This window comes from Polistes dominula, unplaced genomic scaffold, assembly GCF_049000335.1.
Source record: "Polistes dominula isolate Pdom_NZ unplaced genomic scaffold, Pdom_raw_medaka contig_535, whole genome shotgun sequence".
In the NCBI taxonomy this organism is placed as follows: domain Eukaryota; kingdom Metazoa; phylum Arthropoda; class Insecta; order Hymenoptera; family Vespidae; genus Polistes; species Polistes dominula.
In genome coordinates this window covers 50,001-62,176 of record NW_028300927.1, presented here as the reverse complement: position 1 = coordinate 62,176, position 12,176 = coordinate 50,001, and the positions used below count along the sequence as shown (strand labels likewise).

Sequence of the window (12,176 nt, the reverse complement as noted above, 5' to 3'; positions counted from 1 at the left end):
TTGTGAATGCAGTTATATGGGACACCCTGTATATGTAACACACAATAAAAACCAGTTTAAATCGGGTTTTTAATGACTTACACTTGTAGTGAGTTTGGAATCGTTCGGAGATAAAGAAAATAACAAAGGAAAATATTTCAAAATCATTTCGTCGCAAATTCTTCAAATATCGTTGGCGTATATTATTAGAAATAATGAAACTTTTAAAACGAAGATATTTAACAATTTTTTTTTTTTTTAATAATATTATTAGGTCGAGTCATAAGTAACTTCCGTTGCGGCTATGTAGAATCTATTTTTCGTATTTATTTAGTATAAGTCACCGAAACAAACGGATATTCGATATCACTATATAGAAGAAGATTCAGTTAGTCTTCTGTCAACTATTTTTATGTAATGAATGTTACATTTAACCGTTTTTCCAAACCTTTGAATTATTGTTATTTTCCATTATAAAAAAAGGTGTATTTTAATTTATAATAAAAATTCGTCTCACAGTAGATAATATAAAATAAAAAAAATAAATTTGTTTGATTTTTAGAAGTTCCTGTTCTACGGTCTATTTTGGCGAGATAGGCTCGGTCTCGGGGGTGGGAGATTTGACGGGGGTCGGGACTGAGAGTGCCGACGAGATTACCCCAACTCCAACCCCCGGCAACGGTAACGGTACTGGTAACAACGTAATCACCCCTAGAATACCGAACGGCACCATAATAAAAACAACAACTAGCACCACTACAAGCATTACTATAACTACTACTACAACCTTTGACAATACTATTTCTACTACCGATAGTAATATTTCGGAAGAAGATATCGTTGGTACGACAACTGTTAATACAACAATCACATCTACGAAAAATAATAATAACAGCAACAACAACCACAACAATATCAATAATAACAACAACAACAACAACGACAAGGGCAGTATCGCAACTAGCACCACTACAACTGGCACAGATACAACCCCGCAAGTTGCAACGGGGGCTGAACTGCCCCGGCACATGGAGACATCCCCGACGATGGTTCCAGACCAGGCACCCGCCACCGGACATCATTATCATAATCATTATCACCATCATCATCATCATCATCGTGGATCATCAAACAGCAGCCCCACTCGTAATACCTCCAATAATTGTCAACCTAGTAGCACTGACACATCTGAGGATTTTATTCCTGTTTCTAAGAAGAGAAAACTTTCTTGTCAGTAAGTAATTTTCTTCTTCTTCTTATTTTTTTTTTTCATCTTCATCAAAGATTGTTATCTATTAGATTGGAGCATATGAAATTTCGGATTTTGATTGGATATAATATATTTGTTTCTATAATTTATAATTTATATAATTAATATAATATTATAATATATTTTTTATAATATTATAATATTTCTTATATATACTAATTATATTTTATAATTTATAATATTTTTATATTTATATATACTATTTTTATATAAATTAAATAAATATATAATTGATATTGCGAATAAATAATTTCTTTATTTATTCAAAATGAACTTTATTTGTTTCAATACACTTTTCTTAATGAGATTTTAATGCATGTAGGTTTGTTTCAAGGCCGGCGATACATGTAAACGCCTAAATTTTGACCGCTTTTCAGAGGCTTATTTGAAATGGAAGGAATAAATGAATCATTTTGAAACTCAGCATGTTTATTCATTACAAATTATAATATAAGAATCTGATTTTTTTTTTCAAAATGGGCCGCCGTAGTAATTAATTTCCTGAGGCCCTCGCGGCGAAACGCATCAATCATGGTGACTTTTAGCTTTAGTTACAGCAATCTAAAATTAAAAAAAAAGGGTCGGAGCGTGTTCATAAAACATGTATCTTCTATTTGAACTAAGGAAAAACTAAAAAGTTAAAAAATTGTAAATTGGCACGACTCAGACAAAAAAGTCTGGTTTTTGATCCCTTTTTTTTAACGGTTTTTGGGTCAAAAATGGCAATTTTTGAAAATTTTTGTGGCATTTTTAAATTTCAACTAGAAGCTCATACTATAAAGAAAATGTGTACTAAATTTCATAAGAATCGGTTGAAATCTCTTTGAGTTATCTTTCACCACAGTTTGAAAATAGTCGCTTCGAGAAAAACGCGTTCAAAGTTTAGCGTTCGCGACTAGCGCCGAGTTGAGGCGGACCACTTAAATGAATTTTTAATCGACAAATAATGGGAATTTCATTCCTAAAATTTACAGGCATATTTTTAAGATGGTAAACTAACTATTTATGAAAAAAATTCGATTTTTTTTTATTTTACATGTATCGCCGGGCTTAATGAAACTTTTATCATTTAGTATCAATAAACTCTAATGTGACATTTTTCAAAATGTCTTCATTTTCAAACTGTTTAACCTGTAAAAATTTTTCTAAACGATTAAAAAAAAAATGAAATTTAATTGGCGAAAAATTCAACGAATAATTTGTGTTCTACAAAATTTCATATTTTAATTCATGTGTAAAAATTGGGTTTGTAACAATCAACATACGTTTAACCAATCTAGTTAATTTTTTTTTCACTTTGGTAATTTCAATAAAATATCGCAATGATTTTGTATAATCAACTTTCATTCTGACAGGAAACTCCCTTGTGGATGAAATTGGATTCGTTTCCACCAATGCTTTCATTATTTTTCATAGAAGTTTTGGTTATTCCATGCAATTCAATTAGTAAGGAAAAAATTACCAAACAGAAATTTTTAAAACTAACGTTTAACAGAATTTTCCCTAAACTCCTTGTTTATATTATGCGCAGCTTTTACAACATTTTTATTAAGTTTATACTAATATTAAAAAAAAAAAAAAAAAATAACACAAACATCGGCTTGAATTCGTATCCTTAAGAAATTTATTGGGTCTACAAGTAAGTTTTCAGCGTTTTTTCATAAAAATTGAGGGCTTATTCTGAAAAAATAGTAACATATTTTTCATTCGAAATATTGTCCATCGAAAGATACAATTTTTTCCTATCTTTCTGGCAATTTGTGAATTCCAGTCCAAAAAAGTTCTGTCTTTTGAGTCCAAGAACGTATGGAGCCAATTTTTGATTCCCTCTACTGAAATGAAACGCATTCCAGTAAGAGCGTTCGGCATCAACCGAAACAACTCATAGTCGGATGGTGCCAAATCTGGACTATAAGGCGGGTGAGGCAGAATTTCTCATCCACTATTATCCATGTAGTTTTTGACCGAAGCATCAACATGTGGCCGAGCGTTGTCATGGTGAAAAATTACGGACTCATGCGTGGTCTGTTATTCTGGCCGTTTTTCTGCCAATGCCAGCTTCAAACGAATGAGTTTGGTTAGATACAATTGTCCTTTGATGGTTTGACTACTCGGAAGCAGTTCGTAGTGTATGACACCCTTCTGATCCCACCATCATGCAGAGCATGACCTTATTCATGTGAATATTTCGCTTCGGCGTCGATTTGGCCGGCTCGCCAGGCTTTGCATATGTTTTTTTGCGTTTAGGATTATCATAATAGATCCACTTTTCGTCACCAGTGACAATACGATGCAAAAAGGACTTTTTTTTATGCCGCTGCAGCTACATTTCTGACATGCAAAATCGCCGTTTGACATCTCTCTGCTTCAACTCGTACAGCACCCAATTTCTAACTTTTAGGATAAATCCCAAAGCTTTCAGGCGCAGGAAAATAGCTTGTTGTATGACGTCAAATGATGCAGCAAGCTCTTCTTGAATTTGACACGGATACTCATCCCGCAAAGCCTCCAATTCCTCGTCTTCAAAATTTTTCGGCTTTCCGGAGCGCTCCTTGTCTTCAACATCAAAATCACTATTTTTGAACCGTTTGAACCACTCACGACATGTCGATTCACCAATACATTCCGCCCGTAAGTTTCCAGAAGCAAATGTTAGGCCTTATCTGCATTTTTCTTCATATTAAAGAATAGAAGCAGCGCTTCCCGCAAATGACGTTTATTTGGCACATAACTTGCCATTTTTCTGCTTCATAAAATATAAGACGCTGATAGAAATGCGCAAATATAATGATGCAATGTTGTTAACAGATACACAAGCTTTAAAAATGACACATGAGTTAAGACATTTCTGCCTGAAATCTACTCGTTATACAATTTATTAAAAAACGCTGAAAACCTACTTGTAGACCCCCCCAAAAAAATTACAAAATTGATAACTTTTAAGAAAATCTGTGTAGAAATGTGATTTTAGCAATAGTAAATAATATATAAAGGAAGGTATATCAAAAAACAAATAAATTACGAAACAGGAAAAGAAACGTTCATATGTAAAAAAAATTCGACATTTCATGAATTATTTTCAAATTTATTGAATTTAATTTGTGTAAAAAATTAATAATATATGAAGATTTAATTTTATAAATGAGTTGAATAACGTTGATAGGTTTTTACCAACAAATAGTTACCATTAAACACAAACTAACAATAAAGTAACCATTTTCACAATAATATTACATTTATTTAGATATTACAAGAAAAAATTGATAATCGTTACAAAAATTATCGATCTATTTCATAAGAGATATTAAAAAGAAAAAATAGACTAACGTCATACTGGAGAAGAGGAGGAAAAAATTTATTTATACAAAAACAAAAAAATTTATCATATCAGAATGTAACTTCAAGGTTATTCGAGATTGTACAGTTCTTATACATATTCCGACAAACTGCGGTTAATTTGTAATGCGTTATTCGAACTAACATTATAAGAAATCACGTCGTATTAACATAAATAATCTCTAAAAATGATTTTTATTTTTCTTCTTAATTTTTTTTTCAAAATTATTTAAATCTACTTCATGATAATATATATAGTTGTAGTGTATGTATATACTTATATAGTTGATGTAGAAAGTATTCGTACACCAATTAATTTGAAATAAAATATTGTAAAATTGTAGTTTATTAACTAGTTTTTTATAAACAATGAATTTGTGCATATTCTTGAAAGTTTCTTCAATAGATATAATGAAATAAAAAATAATTTTTTTAAATAAATTTTAAAATTGACAAGAAAAACGAAACAATCAGCAGAAACATACAAGCAATTCGTAAAGTTTTTATTTCGAATTATTTGCAAAAGAGTTTGTATATAAACCATAATGTAAACAAAGAGAAGACAAAAAGATATTATCAAAAAATATTAAATTAAATTTTATCTTGATGATGATTTTTTTACCATTCATAATTAAGATATTTTATTAATAAGAAAAATAGAATAAAAAAAGAAAAAAAAGAAGTGTTAACAGCACACGGTGTTCCCAAGCGGTCACCCATCCAAGTACTAACCGTGCCCAGTGATGCTTAACTTAAGTGATCGGACGAGAACTTGTGTTTTCATCACGGTATGGCCGTTAACGTTAACTAATAATATACTAAATGCACTTGCCATGCACTCCCAAACTTCAAGTATGAAAAAAAAAATATTGATTTTGAGGCTACTAGGTATGTATATCATAAATGTAGGATTTTCGTTTGGGTTAGAGATGTGAGGTTAACATACATCCAGTTTAATCCTACTGATAAGATATATTGAAAATAGGTATTAGAAAAAGATACAATAGTGCTTCACAATCTTACGATAACAACAGATATAAACAAGTGCACTCTTACAACTGAATAACGACTGATGACGACTTGCGACTACGACTACCCTCTGACTCAATCCCCGTCCCTTTATATCCATCCCCACGCTGTTCTTGAATTTTCCAAACGCCCGGTCCGATGCAATAAACAAAGCATTGATATCGCTCGAAAACCTTCCAGCTCACACAGAATTACACAAACAACTTACACAACTTACAAAGCAAACCACACACCGTCTTTCTTTATTTCTACAGTAGGTTCGTTTGTCATTTATGTCACCTACCTGCTTATCTATGTTTATTCTTCTACACTTATATCGCTCCTAGATATAGAATATAGAATATTATTAGATGTAAAAGAAACAAAAAAATAATTATTCATTTCCGCAAACAATTAATTGATAACGTAGAGTTTTGAAATAAATAGGAAAATAAAGAGAGAAGGAAAAAAAAACGAAACAATTACTAAAGAGTAAAAAAAAATTACTAACGATAAAAACAACGACGATGCAATTGGTCAATTAAAAGTAAATTATTGATTATTAAAATGTAGATATTCGCGCATTTTATTATAAATAACACATGTAGCGTACAAGAGGAATCGTTTTATTTGAAAACTCTAGTTGTAATATGTTTGACGACGTCTATAGGAATTCGCGTTATACCGTATAGAAATGTTACCAGAAACCAAAGAGAAACCATCGAAATGTTCGACACCTATCAAGTTTGGAATCTTGAACTTGCAAACCCCATTTCGACCTTTATTCTTCCTACCCTTCGTCCTTACGATTTCTAGAAACTACACCCTTGACGTTTCATCTTAAACCTATACCATTCAAATTAATTGCTAATCAATCAATAACATCAATATTTTGGTTTAAGGATGTATACCTGTATCTTTTTTATTTAAATTAACTTTTGATTTGTTATTAATTAATTATATATATATAATAATTATTTATTATTTGCATAATTTTCATTGCATAATTATATTATATTATAAAAAATACGAAATAACCTTGCTGTTTCTATATATCTCATTTATAGTAAATATGCGATATAATATTTGCATAATTATTATTTATATTTATATTTATATAATATAACATTTATTATTAATATTTAATATATATTTAAATATTATATTTAATTTATTATTAATTTTTAATAATTATTACATATAAACCATATGTGATCTAATTAAAAAAAATTTAATTAAAATTAAATTTTCAATGCATACGTATAAAATCTCATATTAGGACGAAAACATTTTTTTAAATATGTATATATATATATAGGTGTGCCCCGCCACGCGTTGCTGTAGCTCACAATCAGTCCGATACACACGTCTTTAAATCAACGAATTACCTTATACCGCCATTTGTTAGAATCTTATCGAACTAACAAAGATAATCATGACTCTATGTTAATAAACAAATAATTCGCAATAAAATAATATTGCTAATATAAATTGAGATATTAACCTCTTAGGCACTACGCGCCACTATAGTGACTTTCGCGGATGACATTTTTAAAAATATATCATACCTAATTGTATTATTAATTATTAAAGTAAATTGTTAAAGTTAAAGTATATGCAATATATTTTAAAGAAAAATTTTAATTTAATCATTAAATACTTTATTTTAATGTACTCGCGTAGAGAACGACATTGTCTGTTCTTCAGAGACAAAAATCAGTACATATGAAAGTTTGATGAATATCTTTTGAACGCTTAATTTAATCTCCAAAACATAACACACCATTTTTATAGAGTAGTTAATTTCCTACACAAATTTGTATCGCGCATTTTTTAATAGTCATTTTTTGTCGAGTTATAAAATTCACAAGATAAAATAACATTTGTCTTAAAATAATCAAATTTAAATCTTTAATATCATTCAAATGGTGAGGTTTACGGAAAAAATATAAGATACCTGTTTTTTAGAGCATTAAATTTCCTACAAAATTCGTCTAGAACATTTTTCTGTACAATCAATAAATAATGAGGTATGAGTTTTATTCTATTGGACTAAGAAAAAAATAAAAAACTGCGATGCGGAGGATCTACCTATTAAAATGAAGAGCTCATATTTGGTGAGAATTGTTTTAAGGTGTCTAGCAACCCATTTTTCCGTGGCACTTGTAAACAAAAAAATAATTGATTTTTTGATCCACCCTAATATATATACATGTAGGAGAGTTTTAAGTGTAGCAGAGATAGACAAAAGCTGGTATTCAGTCCTTTCTGTAGATCTCATTTTATTTGAAAAAGAGAAATCTATCCAGATTAAAAGAAAAGATTAGGTGGGCCATAAAACCATAAACGAACATTGAGGGTTACTAGGATATTGGTGTAATAAAAAACCATGTGTGCAGTGTAGGGACCCTTTGAAGAATTTCTGATACCTGTGTAAACATATGCGATGCCATAAAAGGTGTGACATTCCGATGTGCTAGATTAAGTTGCTGTATGCATAGTTCCCACTACCGAAAACCATAGGCTGTACCTGTCGGTGGACTATGGGGTGGATCCTTATGCTATTGGTCAGTAGATTTGTAAGCTTCTTCCCTCTCAAAAGGGGTGTAGGTGATTTCGGATATAAAAGACATGGAAAGGAATAAGAGGAGAGCAGTCTCAGTCGTAGAAGTAGCACAGTAGCAGTCGTAGCCTTAGTTAGATATCAGTTGTAACAGTCGCAGTTGTATCAGTTGTAACAGTCGTAAGAATTCAGTCGCTCATCTAAGTTGTAACCGTAGGATTGTGAAACTAATATTGTACCTTTTCTAATACCTGTTTTAAATAAATCTTATGGTAGGATTAAACTGGGTGTATGTTCACCTCGCACCTCTCACCCTAAATAAATTAAATCCCTACATACATGGTGTTAAAAAAAATGCGTTCAATATTTATATGGTAGATAAGGGCACACTATGTCGAGTAAAAAGTTCAAGTAAACATTGGTCGAAAGGTCAACCGTTTCTGAGATATAAACGTTTTTATTTGCTATTATCATGATTGACTTCCTACCGAATTGCCGTTATTTACAGAAGATTTTCTACTTGTCCACCATCCATTTCTACACACGTTTGGCATCTTCTTTTTAAAGAGTCGCAAACTCTCTCGAAAATTTCCCATTTTTGTAGAATTACTTGACAAGTATGATGGATTCACTTACGTAATTTTTCTACGTTGTTTATTGGCAAGGCTTACACTTGGCTTTAAAAAGCCAAAGTTTTATGGGGTTATTTAAAAATAACCCATAAAAAAGTCCAAAGGGTTTAAATCGGGGGATCGAGAAGGCCATGCAACTGGTCCACCATGTCCAATCCATCTTTGACCGAACACCGTGTTTAAATGCTCTCTCACATTACGTAAAAAATGAGCTGATGCTCCATAATGCATGTACCACATCGATTGCAAGATTTAAATGAACCGGATTCACAAAGTCGTTGGTGAAGTTTTTGAAAGAGTGTATGAGAGGGAACCCTTCGATTAGAGAAAGACGTTTTGCTGCTAAAGCACTTCCATTGGTACGACCATACATAAAATGGGTGTCTGCCATTTCTTCGTTTGAATAATATTCCAACATTTTAATGAATCTTTGTAACTATCTAACAGCTACAATTGCTGATCCACGACTAACCTCAGAACGCGATTTAAAAACACTGAAGTAAATAACGCATGCGACGGAAGCAAGTAAGTCAATCATGATACTAGTAAACAAAAATGTTTATATTAGGACCTTGAATAAGTTCTCGCTGTTTCATCAAAGATGGCAATAGCAGTACTCCGTGCTTGAAATTGGTAACGCACTTGCAAGGAAGTACTGTATGTAACCTGAAATTTCAGTGTATGATAGTTCACTTTAGTGTAAACACAGTGATTTTTTATAAGTTTTGAAAATGTCTACTTTTGTGCCAACTAAAGTGTATTTGCGGGGAATTTTATTGCACTAATTTATTCAAAAGAAATCGGCAGCTGAAGCACATAGAATTCTAGTTGAGACTTATGGTGACAATGCTCTGTCAGATACGACATGCAGAGACTGGTTTCGACGCTTCAAAAATAATGATTTTGAACTTGAGAATAAAAAACGTTCTGGCGCACCAAAAAAATTTCAAGACAGTGAATTGGAGGAATTACTCGATGAAGACCGATCTCGGACGCTAGCAGAACTTGGAAAAACATTACAAGTTGATGAGTCAACTGTTTCAAAACGTGTAAAAATGTTAGGAATGATCCAGAAGCAAGGACATTGGGTGCCATATGAATTGAAGCCAAGAGACATCGTACGGCTTTTTGTCACGTGTGAATTACTGCTTCAACGGCAGAAAAGAAAAGGTTTTTTGCACCGTATCGTGACTGGCGATGAAAAATGGATACACTGTGATAATCCAAAGCATAGGAAATCATGGGGTAAGCCTGGCCATGCATCAACATGGTCCACAAAACCAAATATCCATGGTTCGAAGCTTCTTCTCTGTATTTGGTGGGATCAGCAGGGTGCAATTTATTATGAGCTGCTCAAACCGAATGAGACTATCACGGGAGATCGCTATCGACTTCAATTGATGCGTTTGAGTCGAGCCCTAAAAGAAAAACGGCCGCTATACGAGAAGAGACACGACAAAGTGATTTTGTTACATGACAACGCCCGGCCTCATGTTGCAAAACCAGTGAAAACCTACCTGGAAACGCTTCGATGGTCAGTTCTACCCCACCTGCCGTATTCACCTGACATAACCCCTTCCGATTTTCACCTATTTCGTTCGATGGAACATGGCTTAGCTGGCCAGCGTTTTCATTCTTTCGAAGAACCAAAAAATGGGTCGATTCTTGGATAGCCTTAAAAGACATATCGTTTTTCCAACGCGGAATTCATATACTGCCAGAAAGATGGGAGAAAGTGGTCTATAGTGATAAGCAATACTTTCAATAAAACGTCTTTTTTTTCCTTACATTTTAAATAAAGTTTTTATTTTGTAAAAAATAGCGAGAACTTATTCAAGGTCCTAATATCTCGGAAATGGTTGACCTTTCGACCTATGTTTACAAGAACTTTTTTATACAACAAAGTGAGCCCTATATACCATATAAATATTGAATGCTTTTTCGTTGAACACCCTGTATATAAATATGTATTCTTAGAGTAATGTAACGTCAAATTACAAAGAATGTTTCTTCGTACGAAGAAGGAAACCTTTTCGTAACATCAAACCAAATTCAATGGTACGAGGAAGCAATAGATCTGCGAAACTTGACGAAATTCAACTCGTCAAAGGGTTCGCTAACTCTTTGAAGTACATCGAGTACAAAGAAATTCTTATTTCGTGTGTTAAATTTTCTCTCCTGTAAAAATAATCTCGATCAAAGATTTCGACGAAACAAAATAAAAAAAATAAAAGAAACAAAATCAAAAGTAGAGAGAGGAAGAAGAAAAAAAAAATAATATAATATAATTATAAAATTGTTTAATTGTTTTTTTTTTTTTGTTTAAAGCGATGGAAGCGACTTGTTGGATGATATCGGGGATGATGCTAAATCAGTACGCACAAACGATGATAGTAAAAAGTAAGTACATTTTTTAATATATCTATATACATAATTGTGCCCATAGTTATGAAAGTGGTCTAAGTTAAAATTAAAAAAAAAATGAGTTTATCAGTTATTACGCACCACATTATTAGAAACTAAATAAATTCAATGTAATTTTCAAGATAATGTCAAAAATGTATCGTCGGATAATGTTTGTTATTACAATATTATATAGAATTCATATAGTGTTCAAATATAAATCTTTAAATATCTCGAAACAAGAGATACATGACTTAGACAACTTTCATAATTATGGGCACAATTATATCATTAAATTATAATTAATATATATTTATATATTATATATATATAATATTCTTTTGTTTTGTTCTCTTTTAATAATATTGTTGTATTACCTATTTAATTGGTAAAATAGAATTTCTTTTATGCTAGTTTTGTGAAAAAATATCGCAAAGAAAAAGTCGTGAAATATATATTTTTGTTTATTTTATTTTTAATTATTTATAAATATTGATAAATTTAAAAATAATACATTATAATACAATATTTATTTATTTTTTGAAATAATTTCTATACTTATTTTTATCTTATTGTAATTAAATATTTGATATTATTTCAATTATTTTTATTATAACATTTATCCCATTTCATGGTACAATGATCTTTCAAGAAATTACGTGATACACTGATGTAACTTCAGATGAACTTATGGTTAGTTAGATAAAAGAGATTATACTGACTCAGTTAACGATTACGTTGTATTATGTCAGATATTGTCAAGGTGACCACTACCTTGACCTAAGTCTAAATAATAGTACTTTATTCTCTGGCTTCATCAACAACGTCACTAATCCAATATATTTCTACGTGATCTTGGATGGAAATTAAATAAATTGTTTAAACTATCTTATCTATATAGAAAATATCATATTTTTAATCATTTTATCTGTATAATTTTTCTTTTTCATCTAATTATATTATCCTCAACTTTTCTTTCCTTTTT

The 12,176-nt window shown here is 31.2% G+C and overlaps 1 protein-coding gene and 1 non-coding gene across 2 annotated transcripts in view; one reads left to right on the top strand and one right to left on the bottom strand.

The window, feature by feature from the left end:
- The first annotated feature begins 868 nt into the window (after window positions 1–868).
- Window positions 869–12,176, top strand: part of cyc (basic helix-loop-helix ARNT-like protein cyc) — a 58,020-nt gene continuing 46,712 nt past the window's right edge. The window contains exons 1-2 of the mRNA XM_089171410.1: window positions 869–1,213; window positions 11,117–11,188. Of these exons, the coding sequence (XP_089027536.1) occupies window positions 1,008–1,213; window positions 11,117–11,188 (278 nt within the window). The 5' untranslated portion in view covers window positions 869–1,007. The remainder of the gene's footprint in view (window positions 1,214–11,116; window positions 11,189–12,176) is intronic.
- LOC149032932 (5S ribosomal RNA) lies at window positions 5,269–5,387 on the bottom strand. Its single transcript, XR_016176184.1, has one exon. It is a non-coding gene; the product is annotated as a 5S ribosomal RNA (ribosomal RNA).